Source organism: Pelobates fuscus, chromosome 3, assembly GCF_036172605.1.
Source record: "Pelobates fuscus isolate aPelFus1 chromosome 3, aPelFus1.pri, whole genome shotgun sequence".
NCBI classification, from domain to species: Eukaryota; Metazoa; Chordata; class Amphibia; order Anura; family Pelobatidae; genus Pelobates; species Pelobates fuscus.
The window spans coordinates 145,967,288-145,994,718 of NC_086319.1; the positions used below are offsets into that span (position 1 = coordinate 145,967,288).

The 27,431-nt window shown below is 42.6% G+C and overlaps 1 protein-coding gene across 1 annotated transcript in view; it reads left to right on the plus strand.

Annotated features, from left to right (window-relative positions):
- Positions 1–27,431, plus strand: part of DOCK2 (dedicator of cytokinesis 2) — an 816,002-nt gene that overhangs the window by 470,428 nt on the left and 318,143 nt on the right. The window contains exon 27 of the mRNA XM_063447503.1: positions 15,553–15,648. Coding sequence (XP_063303573.1) covers positions 15,553–15,648 — 96 coding nt within the window. The remainder of the gene's footprint in view (positions 1–15,552; positions 15,649–27,431) is intronic.

Genomic DNA, 27,431 nt, shown 5'->3' on the forward strand with positions numbered 1-27,431 from the left:
CACGTGAATGTGGGGGTCATTAAGGATTTACCCGCTGATGTTCTTCTTGGCAACGACTTGGCCCCCCTGGTTTCGGCCTTTGCTCCCATGGGCCCCGCTGCAGTGGACGCTGTTACGACCCGTGCCCAGACCCGTGCCACTGAGGCCGGCCCACCTGCTGTTGAGACCCAGGTAAGACTCTCTACCCCGACTTGTACCTTAGACCAGGCCCCGTTCGGCTGGGATACCCCAGAAATGTACGGGAAGGAAACTAGGGAGGACCCGACGTTAGCCAAGTACAGAGCCAGGGCCGACGCTGGGGAAGGAGTAGTAGGTGGGGAACACTACGAGTGGGTGGGGGATAGGCTGTACAGGATCCCGAAACCTTCCCCGAAACCGAATGCCCCTCCGCAGAAACGACAACTAGTAGTACCTGCAAAGTATCGGCAGGAGATTCTGCGGATTGGGCATGACGTGCCGTTAGCAGGTCATCTAGGTTCCCACCGCACAGCTCATAGAATCACCCAAAACTTCTTCTGGCCCAATTTTAACCGAGATGTGCGGATGTATTGTAGCACGTGCGACACTTGTCAACGGGTAGGTAAGCGGGGAGATCATCCAAAAGCTAGGCTACAGCCGATGCCTATCATTGGAGAGCCCTTTTCCCGCATAGCCGTTGACATTGTGGGTCCACTGGCCAGGGCTAGTCCATCCGGTAAGAAATATATTCTTACTGTGGTAGACTACGCCACCCGTTACCCAGAAGCAGTAGCGCTGTCTAATATAGAGGCAGAGACGGTTGCTGATGCCCTGGTTAAAGTCTTTACTAGGGTCGGGTTCCCTCAGGAGATCCTCTCTGATCAGGGAACCCAATTTACCGCTGTGCTCACCCAGCAGCTGTGGAAGGTGTGCGGCATCAACCCGCTACTTAGTTCACCCTATCATCCACAGACTAACGGTCTCTGCGAGCGATTTAATGGTACCCTCAAACAGATGCTGAGGACCTTTACTGACTCTTGCAGAGACTGGGAGCGATTTCTGCCTCATCTGCTATTTGCATACAGAGAGGTGCCCCAGGAATCAACTGGGTTCTCCCCCTTTGAGTTACTCTATGGGAGAAGGGTTCGTGGACCCCTAGATCTCATTAGAGGACACTGGGAGGGGGAGACGGAGCAAGAAGGGACCCCCATAGTACCATATGTTCTGGAACTCCGGGACCGCATGGAGAAACTATCCCTGATGGTAAGGGAAAATCTCCGGGCGGCCCAGGGGAGACAGAAGCGATGGTACGATCGGGGCGCTCGACAGCGGGTCTTCCAGGTTGGGCAGAAGGTCCTAGTGCTCAAACCTGTGAAGGCAAACAAGATGCAAGCATCTTGGCAGGGCCCGTACAAGGTGTTAGCTCAGGTATGTGATACTACCTATCTTATAGCCAGCTGTTCGGATGAAAGGGTACAACGATCCTTTCATGTGAACATGCTCAAGGAGTATCAGGAACGACCCGAGGATGTTGCAGCAGTTTGTGCCCCAGCTACTGACGACCCAGAGAACTTACCTTTACCTGACCTGTTAGAAAGGGATCCCCAGACCGACCTTACTAGCCTCGTACAGTTAGGTGACCGACTAAGCCCGGCCGAGAAAACCCAGGCCAGACAGCTTCTGTGGGAGAAGCAGGCGACGTTCTCCCAAGAACCCGGGTACACCAACCTAGCTATACACAAAGTCGAGACACCCGGACAGAACCCCCTACGACAACCCCCATACCGTATCCCGGAAGCAGTCCGAGAAGGAATGCGGAAGGAGATACAGGAGATGACCCGGCTGGGGGTTATTGAGCACTCAGTCCGTGGGCGTCGCCCGTAGTCCTAGTACCCAAGAAGGATGGGACCACCCGGTTCTGTGTGGATTACAGGCGGCTCAACGAGCGGACTACCACTGACGCCTACCCGATGCCCCGGATAGACGAGTTACTAGACCGCATTGCCAGGGGGCGCTATCTGACCACCATTGACCTATGTAAAGGGTACTGGCAGATCCCCCTGGCCGAGGATGCTATCCCCAAGTCGGCATTCGTCACCCCGTTTGGCCTATACCAGTTTAAGGTTATGCCATTCGGGATGAAGAATGCTCCGGCTACCTTCCAGCGTATGGTGGATAGGCTCCTCGATGGCTTCCAGGGATTTGCATGTGCCTACCTGGACGACATCGCGGTCTACAGTGAGTCTTGGGAAGACCACCTAGTACACGTAGGGGTAGTGCTGGACAAGATTCGGGCCGCCGGCCTGACTCTGAAACCAGACAAGTGCCATTTAGGCATGGCAGAAGTACAGTACTTGGGTCACCGGGTGGGTTGTGGGAGCCAGAGACCCGAACCTGCTAAGGTGGAAGCGGTAGCTAACTGGCCCACACCTATCACCAAGACCCAAGTGCTTGCTTTCCTAGGGACAGCAGGGTATTATCGACGTTTTGTCCCCGACTACAGCACGATTGCCAAGCCCCTGACTGACCTGACTAAAAAGAACTTACCTAGGCAGGTCCTGTGGTCTCCAGCTTGTGAAGCCGCGTTTCGGGCCCTGAAGCAGGCTCTTGTGAATGCCCCTGTCCTGGCTGCCCCAGTCCCTAACAAACGTTTTCTTGTCCACACAGACGCTTCCATGTATGGACTGGGGGCTGTGCTGAGCCAGGTCGGGGAGGATGGAGGAGAGCACCCTGTCGCATATCTCAGCAGAAAGTTACTACCTCGAGAAGTGAGTTATGCGGCAGTAGAGAAAGAGTGTTTAGCCCTGGTCTGGGCACTGAAGAAACTGAGCCCTTACCTATACGGACAAGAATTTTCTCTCGTAACAGACCACAACCCCCTTGTCTGGCTTAACCGGGTCTCTGGGGACAATGGCAGACTGCTGAGGTGGAGTTTGGCATTGCAGCCTTACAATTTCACTATCAGCTACCGGCCCGGTAAGCAGAATGGGAATGCGGATGGGTTATCCCGGCAAACAGACGTCCCTATTCTCCCTAAGTCCGGTCATCCCCAAGTTGACCCGCCACAGGGTCAAGCCGGGTCTGCCGGAGTGTTCCACAAGGAGGGAGCCATGTGACAGACCCATCCGTCGGGACTAAACCTATTTGGGTTCGTCTGATTTGCCCAGTACTTATGGTCCCTGAGAGATTATGCGAAGGGTTGTGACTTTGTACAAATGACATTTCAAGTACAGCGGAAACTAATGAAACGCCCAAGCTACCAAAGTCCTCGAGGTGGCCGACATCGGACAAAGGACCACGTGGCGGCGGCCATTTTAACTTCGAACCCGCCGACCCGTACTATCGACGATACTTCGACAGTTCAACGAAAGTCGAAGTACCGACCCACCTCGAACGGGACTTAGCCATTTTTAGGCCAGCAAGTGACCGACCGCACAGCCCGAATCCAGGGAACTATTTTGGGCAAGAAAAGGTACCTGCGGTCGGTCATAAACGGACTTTCGCGTAACTTTTTATTCACTGAAGGGATTGATGTGATTTTTGAGAATGTTTATGTTTTAAGTATGCTGAATCTGAATATGTGTCTCTTATGTGAACATGATGGATGGATTTGAAGTTATGAAAGTTGTATAAAAGTATATTTCAAACTGTATGTATAATAGGATTATGTGTCACACCAAGGGGAGGGAATGTGTGGGATGTACCATCGATGCCAGTGGTTATTTTATGCCTCCCCTTGGGTGTGGCCTGTGTGTGTGAAATGCAAATAAAAGGCAGGCTGGCTGATCCAGTCCTCAGTTCATGTTTTACCCTCATAATGGAGCTTGGTCTCGTTATTGGGGGAACCGGGAATACAAGTGACTAACGACTGTGTCTGGAGCTCGGAAGGTGGTACCGTAACACTTCTGTATTAATGTTTGTGTGTCTGTCCATAGTTGTGCTAGAGCGGGACATGCCCACCACATGTGTAGCATGGTGCCTGGAGAGTTGTTGCATCTCCAGCATATTCTCGAGTGTGCAGGTGTTATGCGCTTAATTCGTGTGGGGACTAGATACCAGCGGTATAATATTTTCCTCGCTACCTCCAAATGAGATGTGCTCAGCCTGAGTTTTATTTGCACATAATATTTGTGCCCACTGCTCATTAGTCAGTTTCCTGCCTATTTCTGCTTCCCATGCTTGTACAAATGTGAAGCTATGTGGATCTGGTGAATGGTAGTGATGTTTGTACAATGTGGACATTGGTTTCTGTGGTTTGTTTTTTTGAATACACATCTTTTCCAGTTCCGACAGGTCTACCCATTTTTCCCCTGAGGGAAGTATAGGTTTATTTTTTTCCTAGCTAAGAGCTGATCTGTCTATGTGCAAATTCTGCTGAATTAGGGAGCTTGTATGTACTTTGTAGCTGTTTGAATGGGACCATAGGCGTGCGCAGCCTGTTGCATTAGGGTGTTAGGGTTTTTATATACACATACACATACATATACATACATTCACACACACACATATATATATATATATATATATATATATATATATATATATATATACAAATATAAATAGGTGCAGTGTGTGTGATTGTGAGCGGTGCAGCATGTAAGGGGTGCAGTGTGTGTGAATGCGAGGGGTACAGTGTGTGTGTGTAATTGTAAAAAGTACAGTGTGTGTAATTGTGAGGAATGCAGTGTGTGTGGGGCACAGTGTGTATGATTGTGAGGGGTGCTGTGTGTGGGGGGTAAAGTGTGTGTAATTCTAAGGGGTACAGTGTGTGTAATTGTGAGGGGTACAGTGTGTGTGTGATTGTGAGGGATGCAGTGTGTGTGCGGTACAGTGTGTATGATTGTGAGGGGTGCACTGTGTGGGCGACAGGGGTTAGGGGGGTGGAGGGGCAGTGACAGGGGATAGGGGGGTGGAGGGGCAGTGACAGGGGGTAGGGGGGTGGAGGGGCAGTGACAGGGGGTACGGGGTTGGAGGGGCAGCGACAGGGGTTAGGGGGGTGGAGGGGCAGTGATAGGGTTTAGGGGGGTGGAGGGGCAGTGACAGGGGTTAGGGGGATAGAGGGGTAGTGACAGGGGATGTGGGGGGGTGGAGGGGCAGTGACAGGGGGTAGCGGGGGTAGACGGTTAGTGAAAGGGGTTAGGGGGTAGAGGGGTAGTGGCAGGGGTTGGGGGTAGAGGGGTTGTGACAGGGGTTGGGGGGGTAGATGGGCAGTGACAGGGGGTGAGGGGAGTGGAGGGGCAGTGACAGGTGTTGTAGGGGTAGAGGGGTAGTGACAGGGGTTGGGGGGTAGAGGGGTATTGACAGGGGTTGGGGGTAGATGGGCAGTGACAGGGGGTGAGGGGAGTGGAGGGGCAGTGACAGGGGTTGGGGGGGTAGAGGGGTAGTGACAGGGGTTGGGGATAGAGGGGTAGTGACAGGGGTTAGGGGGGTAGAGAGGCAGTAACAGGGGATGTGGGGGAGTGGAGGGGCAGTGACAGGTGGTAGCGGGGGTAGACGGTTAGTGACAGGGGTTAGGGGGGTAGAGGGGCAGTGACAGGGGTTAGGGGGTAGAGACAGGGCTTGGGGGTAGAGGGGTAGTGACAGGGGTTAGGGGGGTAGAGGGGTAGTGACAGCGGTTAGGGCGTAGATGGGCAGTGACAGGGGGTGAGGGGAATGGAGGGTCAGTGACAGGGGTTAGGGGGTAGAGGGGCAGTGGCAGAGGGTAGGGGGGTAGAGGGGCAGTAACAGGGGCTTGGGTGGGGGGCAGTGAGTGACAGGGGGTAAAAGGGTGTGGGGGCAGTGAGTGACAGGGAGTAGAAGGGGGGTGGGGGAAGTAAGTGACAGGGGGTAGAAAGGGGGTTTAAATACCTTCCCTGGTGGTCCAGTGGGCGCCCTCTCTCTTCAGTCTGCAGCTCTGCCGGGAGTGAGCTGCAGACCACATGGTGAGTCTCGCGATCTCCAGGCAGAGCGTTGCCGCGGCAACGCTCTGACAGTCTGGAGATCGCGAGACACCTCAGTCTGCAGCTCACTCCCTCCTGTTCGTCAGGGCAGACGAACAGGAGGGGCCTCGCACCCGGCGGCATTGTGGGCAAGCCGCCGGCCCCCTCCTGTGTCGGGTCCTCGGACCCGACATGTTAGTCTGCCCTAAAGCAGTGCAGCACGGAGGTGTGATTAGGGTGTGCCCAGGAACACCCGGCACACCCCGTGCGCACGCCTATGAATGGGACTAGTACTCCTTGGTCGAACAGTTGGTGGAGGTGTGTCAGTCCTTTTGTGCACCAGAGGTTGATATTTAGGAAATGTATCAGGTCTGTGTGTGCTGTTACACAGTTAATATTCTCGTTATTGTAGATGCAATTTACATAGCATATTCTGTGATTTATTTACCTTGTATTTTTCTATGGGTAGGTATTTGCTGCCACCTTCTGACCCATTTTGGTAATGCTCTTGTTCCTCCTGTGAGCATCTTACATAATTTCCTGCTATGTAAACTCCGCCCTGTTCTTGCTGTACTTCCGGTGTCATGGCGACTTACATTGGCCTCATGAAACTGGGACTCTGGTATTTCACATGTTAAGTTAAGGAAAGCATCATCTTTTGACCGCATAATACTGAAATCCATTCATTCTGCTGTATTCCTGTTGTGTCATGTTCAGAATAAACCAGCCTTTGAATTGAAACTAGTATTGGTGAGTTCAGCTATCTGAGGAGGATTGTTCGCAGTGACCGTATCTGCTTATACAGGCCAAGCACAGAGGTCTCACAAGGGTTAGATCACTATCACATCAATCCGAGTCAGAATACTGTGAAGGAATGGAGTAGTAGTGCTGGGGAAAGTGTCATATTTGATTTGTGCATTCTATGGTACCAAGCCCATTCCCTCAGTGTTGTCGATGTGATTGATGACATGTTTTTGTGTTTCTTCCTGTGTTGTGGTAACACCCAGGCTAGTGACGTTATGTATTGGCCCTCAGTGCTTCTATGGCTGTCCAGGGGGTCAGTGTGTTGTTTTGGTGTAATGCCATAACAAGTGGGCTTATGAGGGCCGATCTGTAGTAGGAGATTTGGCAGACCCATGCCCCCTTGTTTATAGGGTAGATACATGGTCTATGCCGCAGTTCTTGGTTTCTTGGGTGCCCAAATGAATGTGCTGATAAGTTGTTGGGCCTCTTGGAAAAATTCCATTGGCAGTGTAATCTGCAGGCTGCGAAACAAGTATTAAAATTTCGGGTGTATTAGCATTTTTACTGCAGCAATTTTCCCCATCGATGATATGTATTTTTGCTTCCAGCTTAGTAGCTGTTGTTTTATGAAGGTGAGGGTTTTTTAATTGTCCCGGCAAAGGTTTTGCACCTGTTTCATGAATTTTATGACTAAGAAGGTGAGGCTGTCTTGTCTTATGAGTGTGTCTGTTTTCGGTCTTTTGTTAATTGTGAGGGTGTATCTAGGCACATCGCCTGCGTCTTTGTACTGTTTAATTTGTAATACGAGCAGTCACTGTATTGTTTCAGGTGGGTATGTAGAGCAAGTTGGTTGGGTCGGTGAGTGAGAGCATAACATCATACGCGAACATGGTAATTTTGTATTCTTTGTCTTTGATTTTCACTCCCTTGATCAATACATTGTCCCTTATGGCTTGTGCTAATGGTTTAAGGGTGAGGATGTAAAGGATAGGGGATAATGGGCAGCCTTGGCGCGTGCCATTCGAAATGTGGAAGGGCTTGGACACAAATCCGCCATTCACTACTTGAGTAGAGGGTTTGGAGTAAAGAGCCTCAGGGCCAAGAATGTAGTGGCAAAGCCAAATTTCCGCACGACATCTCTAAGAAAGCGCCAGTGCAGTCTGTCAAAAGCTTTCTCAGCGTCCAGGTTTTATAGTAGTCAAGGTTTTATAGTAGTCATTCGTGAATCCGTCAGGTCCCTGTGACTTCCCCAGTGGCAGGGAGTGCATCGTTTGCCTCAATTCTGTCAAGGAGATTGGGCTTGTTAAGGAGTCTTTTTGGGTCTGTGTTAGTGTTTTTAAGTGTATTTGCGAGAGGAAGCGTTGTGTTTCACTGTGCGTTGGTTTGTGTGTTTGTGCGTCATCACTTAAGTTATAAAGGCATTTATAGTAGTTAGCTATTTTCGCATTGAATTCTTGAGGGCTGTAAGTTTCCCTTCAGTGATATTAAGTAAGTACGGTATCTTCGATTGGGCTTGCCTATGTAGCATTAGCGACGCTAGCTTCTTGCTAGCTCTGTTGCCTTGTGTGTAATGTCTTCATTTTAGTTTTTGAAGGTTTTGTGCTGTCTTGTGGAGTAGCAGGTTATTGATCTGTTTAGTGACTTGTGTTATTTCTAATTGTGAAGTGGTATTAGGATGCAGAAATTGGGAGTTGGTCCTGTAGCTTTGTCAATAATGTTAGATATGATTACTGGGTGCATCGTCTAATATAAGATGCTCTGCTGATGAGCAGCCCCCTAATTACTGCTTTGTGGGCTTGCCAAGTAGTGGTGGGTGGGAGCTCAGGGCCTGTTTATCTGTAAATAATAATTTATGTCCTTCTCTACTTTAACCTGCATTGTCTGCATTGTCTGCATTGTTCTGCAAGTCTGCATTGTTCAGTAGGGTGTTGTTTAGGCACCATGTTGTTTCCCTCTGTGTTTATATTTGTCATGGATCGTAAGAGTGTTCCACTGATGGTTTCACATCACGTGACATCAGGATGATGTCTATTCTAGAATGTGTTTTATGGACAGAGGAGTAGAAGGAATAGCTCTTAGCGTTAGGGTGTTGGGTACGCCATATGTCATAGAGACCATGGCCGGTTGTTAGTTTGGTGAGGGCTTTACATTGTGGTAATAGTGATTTGAACCTGGGGGTGGATGCGGACACCGTTGTGTCTATGTGCAGTTGTAGAACGTGGTTCAGGTCCCTGCAGATTAGTAGGGAGGTCATGATTTGTTGGGGGATTTTGTTCAGCACTTTGTGTAAGAAGTTACGTTGATTGGTATTAGTGCATTGTTGATGTTACAGTGTAGAATGAGGTAACATCCTTGGGTGTCCTTCTTAATCTGTAAGAGTTCAAATGTTAGTGATGTGTGGAAGGACACTCCCCTGGTTTTGGAAGAGTATGTGGTGTGATACTGGGTCGTGGAGTCTTGTTTTCCAAATTCAGGCACTTTGCTGTGGACAAAATGGGTTTCTTGCAGACATATGATATCCACTTTGTCTTTTTTGGCACCTTCCAAGAAAACCCTATGTTTGTGTGGGGTGTTAAGCACTCTAACATTATGGGATTGTATCTTCATAATTTAGTGTGTTTAAAAAGTTAGTGGTTATGAGTATTTTGAGAAGTCTACCTCGGAACCTCTGGTGCGTACCCATAGTGTTTGTACAGAGTTTGTTAGTCGGTGTCATTTTAGCATGGTTGCTCAATTTTGTAGACAAGGCGGGGAGCTTATTTTCATGTATCAGCCAGTCGAGGCATACGGGAGGAGGGGGGATTTAAACAGGGGGGGGAACCAAAACTAGGTATTTACACAGCCTTTTTTCTTAAGGTGTGATACTGATATGTGATACCATGGGAGTGGAAACTCTCACGTCTCCGTATGGTGGCTACGGGTCTAGAAAATTTTGTTTAACTGGTTAGGGCACTGTGAGGTAGTGACCTTGGCCGGGGGCTGTGATTGTTTCACCAGCTGTTTGTCAGATCTGACTATGTGTTCTTCAGGTGTGGGAGAGCCTATGCACTCCTTATAGCTAGTGCTTTGTGTTAAGACAGTTGCATACACATAAACATGACAGTTACATAGTTACATAGCTGAAAAGAGACTTGCGTTCATCAAGTTCAGCCTTCCTCATATATGTTGTTGCTGTTGATCCAAAAGAAGGCAAAAAACCTAGTTTGAAGCGCTTCCAATTTTGCCACAAACTAGGAAAAAATTCCTTCTTGACCCCAAAATAGCAGTCAGATGTCTCCTTGGATCAAGCAGCTATTACCCCACTAATTAGAAATTATATCCCTGTATGTTATGTTTTTGTAAGTATTTATCCAATTGCAGTTTAAACATCTGTAGTGACTCTGACAAAACCACCTCTTCAGTCAGAGAATTCCATATCCTTATTGCTCTTACTGTATAAAAACCTTTTCTTTGCCTTAGATGAAATCTCCTTTCTTCCAGCCTAAATGTGTGACCTCAAGTCCTATGTATAGCCCTGTTTATGAATAGATTTCCAGATAAAGGTTTGTACTGGCCCCGATGTTATGTAGCATACACATAAACATGACCACCTCTATACATTTCATATTCCTACGAGTTCAGTATCCCCATGCAGAGAACGTAGGAAGCACCTCTAGTGGTTGTCAGATTGACAGCTACTAGAGGTGTTCGTAGGCTGCAACACTGACAAAAAAGAAGACTACATTAAGCTGTAAATAAACAGTGCTTTGAAATAATTTAATTTCAATAGACTAAGGAACAATGTGCACTGTCACTCAGCAGTTACAAAGGCCAGTAAGGTATTGACATGCAAAGAAAGATTATTAACTCACATGAACTATAGTTTTTCAACTTTAAAAAAAAAAAAGATAAGAACCCATCTTGAATATATAATGCAAATTGTAATGAAAGATATTGTCAGGTTCACAGTTTAGTGCACGGAGCCCAAGATGCAGATAGGTGCTGAGGGCAATGGGCCAAGTTCACAGTACAAAAGGATCAGACGAGGAGAGTAGTCAAAGGTCACGACAGTAGGCAGAGATTCAGCAGCTATGATACAGGCAAGGGTCAAGATCAGGATACAACAGGACAGTCTCTGAAGGTCTTTACACAATGAGTAGCACAATAGAACTGAGCGAAGAGTGAAGGGTGTTTTTGCGACTTAAATAGGAAAAGTGTGTCTCCACCTCCTGTACCTTAAAAAGGCTCTGTGTCGGCATACGCGCGCCCTTTGATTCTTATGAAGTTGTACCTTCTGTGTGGTCACACATGGAGCAGCGGCGTTCTCACGAACAGACTTTTGCTCCTGCTGTGTACAGGACCCGGCGTCCACACAAATGGAGTTCTGCCTGCAGTATGGTTAAGTGGCGTTCGCACGAACACAGGTCCCGTTCACATGGGGTCGCACTTCGACACTGCGTCCTCATGGAGCGCGAGCTAGGTGTGTGTGGGAGCAAGGTCCTGATAGATATTGAGAAATTGGAAAAAGTGCAAAGGTGGGGTACACAATTAATAAGAGGAAAATAATATTTTAGTTATGAAGAAATGCTAGAATACATTAGTTCACTTTTGACAGGGAAGATATGATAGCCCTATACAAATGTATACATTGTCAGTAGAAACAGCTCTCTGGTATCGTGATCTTTAAAGGAACCCTCCATGAGCAGTACAACATGCTCTAAAATGGTTTGTTTACTTACAGGGGTGGGGGGAGCTCCCCCCCCCCTCCCACCCCACCCCCCACCCCACCCCTGTAAGTAAACAAACCATTTTAGAATGATTTGATGGTTCTTACTTAGGGTCTTCCGGTCACTGCTTCCAACCTCAAACACAGCTAGAAGCCATGCCCTATATACAGCTCGGCAGCTTTTTGTCACAAGGATGACAATGTGATCAATGTATTTCTTTTTTCTAATGGATGCATGATAGTTTTCATTCAATCATTATAATAAGCATAGAAAAAATATCAGCCTTTCACCTAATATAGAAGAGTTAGATAACGTATCTTCCTCAAATTGGTGTTTGAGTAGTCATTCATCATCATATAATGTGTCTGTTTGTCAGACTAAACAATAGGTGTATATTTAGCAAGTACATGTAATTATCAAATGAGGTATATTTGGCCCTGTCTCCTATCATTCTCTGATTTTAATACTTACATACTGTTGTTCACTTTTCTGATAAAATGCCAGGTTTTACTAGTAAGGTTTAAAAGGGCACTTTTCTTTTCAAGAGTTATCCAGGAACTACCTATTTTAGGAGGTCAAGTCGAATTCCAACAACCAAAACAAAAGCCATTCCCTAAAGTTTACACCAGAATAATAAAAGTGCTTATTAGAGCACATAAAACAAGTTGTGCTTGGTTGTATAACCTGAAAGATAGAAAGGCAGCCAGAGACAGGAAGTGTCTTGTGTCTTGTTTCAAACAAGTTTTAACACTGTAGTGTAAGAAATATTTTTTGTTTTTTCCTTTTCCATTAACTGTCTCTGATGTCAAAAATTGATACATTTATAATAATTGTTGACAGAGAGCCTAGATGTGCCCAGTTACAAGATGTATGTATGGATTTTTACTCTCACAAAACACATATATACTAAATGTATATAAGTAAACAGAGTATTAAAACGTCCTGTTTTGATCCAGTGACAGTTTTGATCCACAATGGCCTGGCATGTCCACATAGCTATGAGTCAGGAAAGGTTACCTGAAATAGAAGATACAATTTCTGCCCCATTTATACCAGAACATTAGTTGAGCTTTCAGTGTTGCTATGCATTTCCATCTTATGCTTTGAAAATATCAATCTGAGTAATTGATCTACAGTTGGCACTGGACTAAAACACTTATGGTTAATAGATTTGTCTGTAAAAAAAACTAGCTAGCATGTGCAATTGATCATCACAAATAACTGTCCCCTTGTTTCTCCTCCTGATAATTTCAAGAGGCACGAAGTAAATAGAAATCCAGATATAGCTTTGATTAATGGTGTAACTATACTGTACATACAGTCATATACTTCTAGTATGCTGCTTTACACCAATAAATAAATAAATAAATGAATAAATAAATAAATAACTGTTGCGCCCTAGTATGCAATGATGGAATTTACAAGTGAAATTGTACTTCAATTTAAAACAGAATTATTTGTATTAGGAACAAGTAACTTTCTCCAGTGTGTGTGTGTTTGTGTATCTGACTGTGTATATGGTGTGTGTGTGTGTGTGTGTGTATGTGTGTGTTTCTGACTGTATATGTATATCTGACTGTGTGTGTATCTGACTGTGTGTGTTCGTGTGTGAATCTGACTAAGTGTGTGTATCTGTGTGTGTGTATCTGACTGTTTGTATCGGCTGTGTGTATGTCTGTATCTGGCTGTGTTTGCGTTAGTGTTTGTATCTGACTGTATGTGTGTATTTGTGTGTGTGCAACTCTAACCTCAATTCTAAAGAAGCCCAACCTTTACCCCAACTTCCCACACAACTACCGTCCTATCTCGCTACTGCCTTTTGAGATTGGCAGACTTCCTCGAGTCCAACTCTCTGCTAGACCTACTTCAATCTGGTTTCTGCGCTAAGCTCTCTGTGGAAACGGCACTGACCAAAGTATCCAATGATCTACTCGCTGCAAAATCTTGTGGTCACTAATCTATCCTAATTCTCCTTGACCTTTCTGCGCCTTTTGACACTGTGATCATCAACAGCTTCTTCTCATCCTCCACAATATTGGTCTACAAGATATTTCTCTCTCCTGGTGCTCCTCCTACCTCTCTCGGCGCTCTTTCAGTGTTTCTTTATCTGGCTCTGCTTCTTCTCCCCAACTCCTCTCTCTTGGTGTCCCCCAAGGTTCAGTCCTTGGTCCCCTACTGTTTTCCATCTATACTGCCTCCCTTGGTAAACTCATTAGCTCCTTTGGCTTCCAATATAATTTCTATGCGGATGACACGTAAAGCTATCTGTCTTCTCCTGATCTCTCCCTATCCCTCTTGACTAGTGTCTCTGACTACCTCACTGCTATTTCTTCCTTAAACACTTCCTTAAACTCAACTTGACCAAAACTGAAATTCTGGTCTTTCCTTCCTCAAGTGTTGCTACTCCTGTGTCTGTCTCCCTCCAAGTCAATGGTGCTACCATCAGCTCCACCATGCAGGCTCGCTGCCTAGGTGTTCTCTTTGACTCCGACCCCTCCTTCACGTCTCATGTTCACTCTATCACCAATTCCTGCTGCTTCCATCTCAAAAAACATTACGCGCATCCGACCCTACTTAACGCTAAGGTGCTGGTCCATTCCCCTGCCCTTCCATGCCTTGACTACTGTAATCCGCTTTTCAGTGGTCTTACATGCTTCCAACTTGCGCTGTTACAGTCCATAATGAATGCGGCGGCGAGGCTCGTCTTCCTGTCCGCCCGCACCTCCCACGCCTCACCCTTCTGTCAGTCCCTACATTGGCTTCCTGTAAAATATAGGGCTTAATTTAAAATTCTGGTTCTTGCTTTCAAATCTCTACATAATACTGCTCCCACCTATCTATCCTTCCTAATACACAAGGTTGTCCCGTCTAGGCCCTTACGCTATACTGAAGACTTCCGTCTATCTTCTGTCTGTACTCCCACCTCTGATGCTCGCATTCAAGACTTCTCGAGGGCTGCACCGATTCTGTGGAACTCACTTCCCTCCTCCGTTAGATGCTCACCCAGTCTCCACACCTTCAAAACGTAATTAAACTGTTAATAGCTCCCGACTGATTCCTCTCTTGCAACTGTCATTAGTCTAATACTATCCTTACCTTTTGTGTCACTTTACCCCACTCCCTCTAGCATGTAAGCTTATTGAGCAGGTTCCAACTTGTCTGGTTACAACTACATGTTTGTTCGTCCACCCACTGTAAAGCGCTGTGGAATTTGTTGGCGCTGTATAAATAATAACATGATAAATAATGTGTACCTGCGTGTCTGTGTATATGTACCAGTGTGTGTAAATGAGTGTTAGTGTGTGTAAGTGTGTATCTATGCGTGTGGCAATGCATACATCCCATCATTCCAGTACCAACACTGGACACAAATACACTACTGTATTCCAACGCCAACAGTGCTCACAAATACACTCCTGCATTCCAACACTAACACTGCGCACAAATACACCACTGCATGTGTATCTGTGTTCTGTGTGTATCTCAGTGTTTGTGAAAGTGTGCATCTGTGTGGCAATACATACATCCCAGAATTCCTACGCCAACACTGCACACACCTACACCCCTGCATGTGTACCCATGTGTCTGTGTGTATCTTAGTGTGTGTACATATCTGTGTCAGTGTGTGTAAGTGTGTATCAATGTGTGTGGATGTGCCAGTGTTTTTATCTATGTGTGTGTGCACATTAGTTTATGTATGTGTCTGTGTGTGTATACACCAGTCTGTGCCAGAGTGTGCATGTGTCCAGATGTGTGCATTTATCAGTGTGCTAATGTGTATGTATATCTGTAAATGCATGTCATACATCTCGCCAATCAAACACAACATGCAAACACACCCTTGCAAACATTACATACAAACACACCTCTGAATTCAAACTCAAAAGTATATAGAAACACACCCCTTCACTCAAACACCAATACTACACCCTACATGCACACACATACTGTATACAACAACATGCTCACATTCAAACGCACAAACACAGACGGCGTGTATACAGTTGGAATGAAGGTGTTGTATAGCATCTTAGAGATACTTTGGTTTATGTATTTAATATAATGTCAAAATCAGTAATTGCATTTTGACTATTCTGTTTAAATGACAAGTGCCCAGCAAAATCATTGGTAATTGTCTAGATCAAGATATAATGCATTTTAGTTGTCCTTTCTATGTCTGTTTATTTAACCAAACCTCATACTGTGTGCAAATGAATTTATTACAGATTTCTACATACCATCACATTCAAGAAATAACGGTGCAGCTTCTGAGGACAGTTAACCGAACGGTCATAATGATGGAACGAGATCAAGAATTAACTGTGAGTTGGGAATTTTATCTCATTGCTAAATCTAAAAATAGTATCCATGGTCTATTCGCTAAAATAGCAATTTATGGTAAATTGAATGTCTCTTGAATTGAATGTCTCCCACAGTAAGCTATTAACCTGTTTATGAATGTCTTAAACACTTATCTGGCTTTGTTGGACACTTCTGGTTCTTCTGGTCTGCAGAAGTATGCAAAAGTGGAAGTTCATTTTTCTGCATTAGTAATGCCTACCAATTTTGGAAATGTGTCATTGTTTGGGTACAGCAGTCCGTGGACACATAACCAGCACCATAACCTTTTGATCTTTTGTTAAAGAAATTCACAAAATACTCTGCTATCATGGATATCAAACAGCAAACACAAAACTAGATATTTCTTAAATATATGTGTGGCAAAATTACGGTCATCCTTTTAGTCAAAACTTTGTGCTACCTCCCTTTGCCAACATAACAACTCTGAGTTTTCTCATATAATGCCTGATTTCGAGGCCTGCCTGGCAAGGGATCTGAGACCATTTCTCCATACAGACTCTCCAGATCCTTCAAATTTCAAGGTCAACACTAGTGGGCATTCTTTTTCAGTACATCCCACAGGTTTTCTATGGGGTTCAAGAGACTGGGATGACCAAAGAAGGATCTTGATTTTGTGTGGATTTTAATGTAAGTATTGGATCATTGTCCTGCTGTAAGATCCAACCATGGCAAATTGTAAGCTTTCCGGCAGAGGCAGTCAGGTGTTTACTTAATATCTGTTAAGATTTGATAGAGTCCATGATGCCATGTATTCTAACAAAATGTCAAGGTCCTCTGGCAGAAACCTCCATTCTCCTCAAAACATTAGCCACCACTATATTTAGCTGTGAGTATTAGATACTTTTCCATTTGACTGCCTTTCTGTGTGCCAAACCCTCCTCTGGTGTTTATTGCCAAAAAGCTCTATTTTTGTTTCATCTGACCATAGAACCCGATCCCATCTGAAATTCCAGTAGTGTCTGGCAAACTGAATACTTTTGAGTTTGGTTTTGGATGAGAGAATTGGCTTTATTTACACCCTTCCAAACAACTTGTGGTCGTGTAGGTGACTCAAGATTGAAGTTTTGGAGACTCTCACCCCAAGACGCAACTAACTTCTGTAATTCTACAGCTGTGATCCTTGAACATTTTTTGGCCACTTAAATCCTTTTCACAGTGTGTTAAAACAATATAGACACATTTCCAGTTGATTGGAACTTGTTAAGTATTGCCCTAAAGGTAAAATATGGTAACCATGTAATATGGAGGTACTAGTATTAATAGCCAGGAAGGAAAAGGATGGAGAGAAAGGTGGTGGATAGAGCAAAGATGTATGCAATTGAAAGGTTTACCAATCAAATTACACCAACCCAAATATTAATAACTATATATACACATATGAAATATTGGTGGAATTCATTCACTGAAAATAACAATATATATTTTTTTTTATTTTACTTTGTTAAACAACAGGTATAAATGGCAACATTTAATAGTAAAATAATAATATGGTGACAAAGGTAGAGTAAATGAGACAATCTTCCAATCTTCAGTTAGTACCTGAAAGTAAGAGAAGAAATTAAGAGTCTGAGGTTTTTGCCATTGTGTTTTTGCCATTTCCTTGGTCTTACCCATTGTGATGAATGAGTAAGGAGATTTGTTACCTCATATTTATACCGATGTGAAACCCATGTGTTCATGGTTGAACAATTTCCTGTTCCTAGTTACATTGTACATGTAAAATTTAAATGGGAATATACTTCAAGTATATTTTTCTCATATGAATTCATAGGTGTGTCAAATATTGTGCCATGCATGTTTAACAAATATTTATTTATTTGTGCCCCCCTGCTTTCCCCTAATATTGGCACCCTTGGTACTCATATTTACCAAGGGTGCCAATATTAGTGGAGGGCACTCTATATCAAGGCTTAATAGAACATTCCAAGCACTATAATAGCTTATAGCATTTTAGAATAGTTTGATTTATTACCTAGAGTCTGCCAGGCATGCTCCCCAGAAAGCGATCAGAGCAATTAGGGCTAATCTCTGAAGAGCAAACAGAAAATCCTAAGCAGCATCTTCTGGCTCGACTTTTAAAATGTAGTATATACGTGGGTTATCAACTACTATCAACTACTACCTAAGGGAACTTGGGTTTATTTGTGACTTGTCTCATTCTGGTCGGCTATTTAGATATATGCTTCTATGTGTTAATTGTCTTCAAGCCATATCACTGTTTTCTTGGTCCTTTTATCTGTTTGATATATGTGTTGTGGTTTCAGTGATTTGTAAGTAAAGCTAAAATTTATATTAGCACTGGGACTGGTGTGCATATTTAAGTTTTTTGATGAAGAGACCATTCAACTGCAAATGTGTAAATGTTCAAGCATGCCCAATCAACTTTTCCAGCATTCCTAGACCAGGAAAATGACACTAATTGATTAGATCTGTGTCCACCCTGACCCTGTACTTAGTATGGAAAAAATAAGAAAGAAGAGGCAGGTGAACATGGAGAAAAAAACAAAACACATTTACCTGTTTTTTTCAGCCTGCAAAGTGGGGCAACTGTCTCAGTCAAAGCTAAATCTTTTGTATGCTAAATCTTTTCAATGAGACAGTTGTCTCGGAGTGATGCATGTTACTTTAAGCAGTTCAACAGCTAGACTTATAATGCAAACTTGTCTTACATTTCTTACTTCAAAATTATTGTTAGAGATGTATTACAGTTATTAATTTTGTATAGTTTCCTCAGTTTCTTCTTGCTGAAATCTATATTTAAGGTTAGGGTCAAATTTCAAGTTACAAAGAAAATCAATAGATGCTGCAATGAGATATGGGTATTTAAAGTCTGGACAAATATTTAAGAATGCATTAAAAAAAAAAGAACATGCAAGCTTTCCTACAAACAAAAGCAAATTATGTTATTGTGATCACAAGTATTGTTGTTGTTAATTATTACTGTTATCATAAAGAAAATCAATAGATGTGGCAATGAGATATGGTTCTTTCAAGTCTGCTGCAGAAATGTATCATATAAACTGGACAAATATGTAAGTAACCATAAACCCCCCCCCCAAAAAAAACATGCGTTTAGTAAGTAGGGAATCGACCGATTATCAGTCTAGCCGATATTCGGTATCTACCTTGAGAGTTACCGATATTGCAGACCAGGACCGCCGGACCCATGCCACCCCGGCGGTCCTGGAAGGCCCTCAGCAAGCTCTTACTTTCCAGCAGCTCCCTTCAGCTCCCCTGTCTAAATCTCGCGGCCGTCAGAGTGCTGCCACAGATTGCCATGCTGACTGCTAGATTTAGACAGGGGAGCTGAAAGGAGCTGCTGGGAAGGCAAGTAAGCTTGCTGTTGGCCCCCACTGCACAGTCCATGCCACCGGACCATCAGGGAATGCCAAGTAAGTAAGCAGGTAGGGGGGCCAAACAATTTTTATTGTTTAAAAAAAAAAATGCCCCTCCCATTTTACACACACTGTGTACACTTCACATACTACACAAACACACACACTGCATCCACTACACAAACACACACACACTGCATCCACTACACAATCACACTGCATTCACTAATCAAATACTCTCACTGCATCCACTACGCACACATACAGTTGCATGAAAAAGTATGTGAACCCTTTGGAATGATATGGATTTCTGCACAAATTGGTCATAAAATGTGATCTGATCATCATCTAAGTCACAACAATAGACAATCACAGTCTGCTTAAACTAATAACACACAAAAAAGTGCACACTCCTCCAGAAAGGTGAGATCAGGCTCTACACTTAGGTGAAGGATTCCCGTAACCTTCACAAATCACAGACAAAAAGATAGAAAATAAATGGAGCACTGAAATACCTGTACAAATGTATAAACGATGGATATGGATAACACTGTATTATAGCCTGCAAATGACAGACAACCAAATCATAGTGCAGACATGTGTAATATAAAAGAGTAATAAAGGTAAAACACACATATGAATTGTGAACTCACAAATATAGAGCCAAGAGGTCACCTGGCTCTAGTGGTGTACGCCTCGGGATCTTTAATAGGGGATCCACTACCCTTTTCTTGTCTCCTTGTCTCCTCCTGATGTCTTCCACTCCCAATAGATGAATAAAAATGCAAATGGGAAGGTATCCAATAAATCAGGAAGAAATTTATTCAATAAAATAAAATAACAAATAACATTAAAAATAATAGCCAAGATTCAATTGAATCAACATAGCATAACAAAAAGTCCTTCAAACCAAAACGCGTTTCGCCAGGATCTGGCTTCCTCAGTTGGTTCAGCAATATTCTTGGGATGTCTGGTGTGAATCGCTTTCTTGAGGTCATGCCACAGCATCCCAATCGGGTTGAGGTCAGGACTCTGACTGGGCCACTTCAGAAGGCGTATTTTCTTCTGTTTAAGCCATTCTGTTGTTGATTTACTTCTATGCTTTGGGTCATTGTCCTGTTGCAACATCCATCTTCTGTTGAGCTTCAGCTGGTAGACAGATGGCCTTAAGTTCTTCTGCAAAATGTCTTGATAAACTTGGGAATTCATTTTTCCTTCGATGATAGCAATCAGTCCAGGCCCTGACGCAGCAAAGCAGCACCAAACCATGATGGCCCCACCACCATACTTCACAGTTGGGATGAGGTTTTGATGTTGGTGTGCTGTGCCTCTTTTTCGCCACACATAGTGTTGTGTGTTTCTTCCAAACAACTCAACTTTGGTTTCATCTGTTAACAGAATATTTTGCCAGTACTGCTGTGTAACATCCAGGTGGTCTTGTGCAAACTGTAAATGTGCAGCAATGTTTTGTTTGGACAGCAGTGGCTTCCTCTGTGGTATCCTCCCATGAAATCCATTCTTGTTTAGTGTTTTACGTATTGTAGATTCGCTAATAGGGATGTTAGCATTTTCCAGTGACTTTTGTAAGTCTTTAGCTGACACTCTAGGATTCTTCTTCACCTCATTGAGCAGTCTGCACTGTGCTCTTGCAATCATCTTTACAGGACGGCCACTCCTAGGGAGAGTAGCAGCAGTGCTGAACTTTCTACATTTATAGACAATTTGTCTTACCGTGGACTGATGAACAGCAAGGCTTTTGGAGATACTTTTATAACCCTTTCCAGCTTTATGCAAGTCAACAATTCTTAATCATAGGTCTTCTGAGAGCTCTTTCGTGCGAGGCATCATTCACATCAGGCAATTCTTCTTGTGAAAAGCAAACCCAGAACTGGTGTGTGTTTTTTATAGGGCAGCTGTAACCAACACCTCTAATCTCATCTCATTGATTGGACTCCAGTTGGCTGACATCTCACTCCAATTAGCTCTTGGAGATGTCATTAGTCTAGGGGTTCACATACTTTTTTCCACCTGCACTGTGAATGTTTACATGGTGTGTTCAATAAAAACATGGCAACATTTAATTCTTTGTGTGTTATTAGTTTAAGCAGACTGTGATTGTCTATTGTTGTGACTTAGATGATGATCAGATCACATTTTATGACCAATTTGTGCAGAAATCCATATCATTCCAAAGGGTTCACATACTTTTTCTTGCAACTGTACATATGTATATTCTTGAAAACAGTTCTGACTGGCATGTATATTCTTTGTATTTACCTTAATAAAAATAGATTTGCAAAAAAATTAAAAATAAAACATGTTCAGTTAACAGTAGATTAAAGGTAAATGTACAGAATATCGGTAAGTTATCGGCTATCGGCCTGAAAGTTCACAGATTATTGGTATCATTATCGGTCGATCCCTATTAGAAAGCCTTCCTGCAAACAAAACAAATTGTTATCTTTGAAATAAACTTTTGTCATGTTATTGGATTATTTTGCTTTCTAAATATATTCTGAAACTTTGTACTGCCCCAATGATATTATCACTGTGATTGGAGCCATCTGTCAGAATACATTTCAGTGAATATGGTTGGAACCTGAACTCAGGACATAAGTGTTAACATTCTTTTTTTTTCCCCCTTCAGGTTTAATTCACTTATATAGAAATGTACTTCTGCTTTCGCAATATGAATGTCTTATACATTTAAATGCCAGTTATATGCTGTACACTCTCCAGTCAATCGTCTTGGTGTTTGCCTAATCTCCAGCCAATCCTCCTAGATGCGGTTTTGTCTTTTGGTAGTGGTTAATATATTATTCATCTAAAAACTAGTTTAATCATAAACTTTTAAAGCTGATAAAGCATCCCAATTCTCAAATCTACTTATTGACTGGTGACATAATCTGCTCTCTTTAGTCTTGAAAATGATGATGCAAATTCATGTTGACCCCCTTTTAAGAACAAGGTTATTTCCTAAAGTGCAAATTTAAGGTGATTTCAAAATGAATTCCACATTTTTTGTAAAAATGTGGCCCTTCTTGACTCTGTTTCTTGTTGAGTGGCACAGGTGACCTATCAAAAGAGAATGCATATAAGGAGTGTGTTGAATTCAGACGTTGAATTAAAATAAAATAAGGATAATGGCACTGTTACAGTGCAGTGAAAGGAGCATGTGGGTGGAATTTTTCGAATTAGTCCACTTGGTTCTCCACCTTGCTTTGATTTTTTTTTTTTATATCCTGAATAATACACAGTCGTGTGATTCCTAGATTCTGTACTTCAAAAAATCCTAAATAAATTGGGATCTTACAAATAAGAAAAAGATTATTCTTGCAGCTGAAATTGTTTAAATTTGCGTAGTCAAAGCTAATTTCTATTTTTTGCTACCAGTTCATTTTGTAGATCTTCAAAGTCAATCAGTGAATGTCATTTTTATTAGTATGAATAAGACAGGCCTGCATATATTTGACATCTTTCTTGATAAACGGTGATTAGACCTTGCAGTGATTTTTCAGCAGTCATCTTTAATGATGTCAAGGCTTTTCCAAATCAAAACTTTCTGTCTACTCTATTTTCAGCACAAGTAGTTATTTTGAAATTAAGATATCACATTAAGTAAAAGATAGAAATAACACAATTATATGTAAATCAACCTGTTACGTATACTATTTTTTAATTAGACTAGGCTGAAAATGGGCCAAAACATTATTATAATTTGCAAGAGCGATAAGGGAGAGCTGCTCGCTCTAGATATTTATAACTAGGCGCTCCCACAGGGGGAGTGATTAGATAAGGGTGTTCGCCGCTCGTCACCCTCCCTTATCTAACTACATTTCCCATGGAGCTTTGCTCCAATTATTTCTGATCATGTGATACCCACATTTTATTTATATTTCTAGGTAAAAGCTTTGTTTTTTATTTTAAAATATATTATACAGTTTCTACAAGTCTTGTCTATGGAATTGTAAATATTCAACTTGTTTTAATTATGTTTTAAATACGGTTTCATGCCAGGTATACTGTTATGCACCATTTTGATAAAGCCTTAAAGGTGAAACGCGTTAATGGTTTTAAATTGTGTATTTTAAACAATAAAAAAGTTTTTTTTGGTTACCTTTTTTATAGTACCAATCTTCTATTCATTTTATTTGTATTTTATATACACGTTTTATTGTTACTTTTCCTGGCTTTTTTATTGTATCCTGATTCAAGAAATCCATAGGTGGGGATCATTCCACCAGTGCTGTGTTAATAGAGCAGTATTCTCTGCTCTACACTTGTGAGTATATATATTTTATCTTTTCCAACTGAGAGCACTATTGCTGTTTTTTTATATATATTGTGGATTACAACATTACCAAGGCCGGACTGATGGACACACTTCTCCAGTATATCCCTTAGCGGAGATCGTACCGCTAAACGCCCTTCATCCTAGAGCTGGCCTAAGCTCCTCCAAATGTGAGTGTACTATCCTCCTTTTATTCATTTTATCCTTGGATTTACAATACTTCACTATTGGCAGTTTGTCGTGTTTTATTCTTGTCTTCACATATACGGATTATTTACAACCCGGATGGATCAACTCCTGAGGATTGTACACATACTCTATCCAGCTATACCAATGAGATGTTTTATTTATTTTTACTCTTCTAAACATTTTACTACTTGGATGGACTTTGTTTTATTATATATTTTTTCTGTTGTTTAAATAGAGAATTTTTATCTACTATATAGGCCTACTTGTTGTTGTCTATTCATTTAGAGCATTTGGTCTTGTTTTTACTGTACAGGCTACTGTATTTTAGCGCAACCCTTACCCACTTTTACCATTTTCTAAAAATGGCCCATTTTCTGGCTATAGACCACTCAGACAGGTTTAATATGATCTAATATGATTTCTAATTTCACTTGTTAGATGTGCATTGAGTTGCCAGTTCCTTTACACCCTAAATGACAGGCTAGAGCAGGGGTCCTCAAACTCCGGCCCCCAGATGTTGCTGAATTACAACTCCCATGATTCTTTGAATTACATAGATAGCCAGAGAATCATGGGAGTTGTAGTTCAGCAACATCTGGGGGGCCGGAGTTTGAGGACCCATGGGCTAGAGCATCTGTGTCTGTCACTAGGTAACAGCATAAGAGGGTGGAGTCACACCTTCTTAAAGTGGTTGTTGTTTCCCAAATACATAGGTTGGTGGTCATAAACTAGGCATGATGTCTCACTTGGCCAAGGGTTGAATACATGGGTTTAAAGAAACACTCCGGGCACCATGACAACCTAATTGATTCCAATAACATCTGGTATCTTGCCAGGGGTGCTGCTGATTGGTTTCAGAGAGGTTAGCTGATACACTAAGCCAATCACTAGCTCCCCATTCATAAGAAGGTACATGTCCATATTGATCCTTTAAGTTGGTCAAGATAATTCTGGGTATGAAGTCTATTGCCACTCTATCTTAGAAGTTCAACAGCTGCCACTGCTTAATGTTAGTTTGTTATACGCAAGAGATGGGTATGCTGCTATTACTGCTATAGCATTGCCAAATGAGTACATTATTTGAAATATTGCTCCATTTCAAAATATTGCTAATGATCCTGGACTGATCATTGAAACCCTAGATTACTGTGGCAGTATGGTGTGTTTGAGGAGGGCATGTGATTTAACTTTAATTGTCTCCAGCAATCAATCTGCTTAGAGAGACTGAACCTGCACTGAGAGTTTACTTAATCGTCAGTCTGAATCTCAATATTGCATTGCTGCATACTTTTAGAAACAAAAATAGTTCTAACATTAATGGCTATTGCTTTGTTTGTTCTTCAGTAATGTCAAAACACAACCAAGCAAAATGCTGTAAAATTTAAATTACTGTATAATTTTTCATAATTGTCTAGAACTGATAAAGTGCGAGTCAGTCCATAGACTGAAGGTGTAAATATCAGTGCCATTGTTGAATGCCATCCTAAAAAGACACGGTCACAGAAAAATGTCAATGTTGCATATAAAACAGATTATTATTTTCTTTCTTTATTTATTTTTTTTATCTACCCAGGAAGCTATGTATGTTTTATGATTCATACACAAAAATAGTAGCTTCTTTATTTTTCTTTATTTACTTTTGGTGGTACTCGTACCAGCAGTTACTCCTAGCAGACCATAATGCATTGCAGGCAGCTCTACAGTGCAATATAGGACCGCATGTAATATGGATTGGTTTAAAGGGAAACTTCCACTTCTCCATTTACACCATGGAATAAAACTTTGGAAATCACCTTTAATTTGTATTAACATGAAATGCTCCATTTTCTTTGAAATTTGTAAAAATATTTCGCAAATTACATCATAATCCAGTTTAAACAAGGCAAAGTCCCGGAAAACATTGCAAATGGAGAGTAAAAATAAAAACATACAGGGTAATTCATTTTTAAAAAACTAGTTATTCGTTTTATTGATCCACTCACTATTTTTAATGTGAGGGGGTAGGTAGGGTAGTTTTATTGAAAGGTGGGTGGCCAGGAGCTTTGGGACCATTCGGCACCTGGCGTGGGTATCAGTCTTACAAACTTGCATATTTAATTAGAGACCCCATAGAATCTAATAGAATGTCCTTCTCATTTATTTTTTATTTATTTTTTAAATCAGCTCCCTCTGGCCACGGTGGGGTCTACTCCAATTATATGCCTTTAAGCCCCCACCTGATGCCCATTGATGGTGGCTTGGGGGAACAGATCCTCACTTTAATTTTGCAGCCTTTCTAACAACTGGGCAGCAATGTCTGCCAACTAGTTTTTATTATGAAGTAGATTTAGCCCCACCTGCTGCATGGCAAGTGGGGTCTTGAGGGACGAATACAACATCTCTTGTTGTAGTATTAGGATATTATTGACCCCCGGAGACTTTTTATTTTATTCTTATTTACTGTGGCAGCTTGCTAGCACATACTGGCCAGCCTCAAAATGGTTAACCTCCACAGCACAGAAGGTTTTCATTTCTCTGCTGCCAGCACGCAAATAGTATGAATTTTTAAAATCCTGGCCCTGAGTTAAAGTAAAACAGCATTTAATCAGGTTGAAATCCAACCTAGTTCAGGTTTGCTTAGAACCTGCTAATCTTAAGTTGTAGTGAAACACCACCAGGGATGTAGTTCTACCAGCAAAAACTGGTACCGAGACCAGGGGTCAAGCCAGCAGTTAGTCCAGCTTGAATAGTCTCTGGAAGGGCTTACCCTCCATAATATGCAAATCTGACTATATCTGAGTCTTGCTTTTCAAGTATTGAGCATAATTGTTCCAACCAACGGTTGCTGCCCCATATACCTGTTACAGACACATTTGCAACCAGCAGGTGGTTTTGCATAGGCCCCCACGGCCAGACAGGAGATTACACAAGACATTCCCCAAACATCATTCATGCGCCTATAATGGGCATGGGGTGAGTTAAACATAAGAGCCCTCTGGGGACCTACATGAAGTGTCAGAAATGTGCTCCCAGTGATGGTGACTAGTGTCGCACTGACATTGTTGCAAATTATGAACAATCAAAGAGGGAGGTTATTCAGTGCTTGTAGAATACTAGTATAGTTCAAAGGCAGCTTAGTCACCAAGTCCAGAGTACCTCTAGTCCAGTGGGGGAAACAGGAGGGTGGTGTAGTGCCTACTATATCCTTGCAGATATGCAAGATAAAACAAAGAAACTGATGGTGTAGTATGTCAAATACAGTAATAAAACGATAAAAAAAGGTAGTCCACTCACTTTTTGGGAGCCTGGGTGTAGCTCCAACCTATTCGCTTGGGCGGAATAATCCCCACCTAAGGATATGCTGTAGTCCACGGGTCTGCGGATGGTGTTTCTCTTTACAACAATATCTTCATAAATATGTAGAAGGGAAATAGAGACAATTATTATTCCGTCCAAGCGCATAGGTTGGAGCTACACCCAGGCTCCCAAAAAGTGTGAGTGGACTACTTCTTTTCATCTTTTTATTACTGTATTCAACATACTACACCATCAGTTTCTTTTTATCTTGTATAACTGCAAGGACATAGTAGGCGCTATACCACCCTCCGAATTATGAACAATCTCTGCAGTTTGCACCCGTACAACACCAGATGATTTCAACCAATTTGGTACATGGCCATAGGCACTTCTCTGTATACTTTTTATGTCTGCCAGGTGCAAAGAACAAAGTTTATAACAATGATTAAAGACCGCTGTGATTGGGTGCCCAGTTGCAGGATAAGGGATTAGTATAAAGAATTACAGATTGTCCCTCTGTAATGATGCAGCTGCTTGGAAGTGAAATACAGGCATCTCCCGCTTTACGTACTACCGCTTTACGTACTCCCGCCTTTACGAATGCTCCATGGACCCCCCTGTTACTTGTGTATAACGTTGCAAATTATGAACA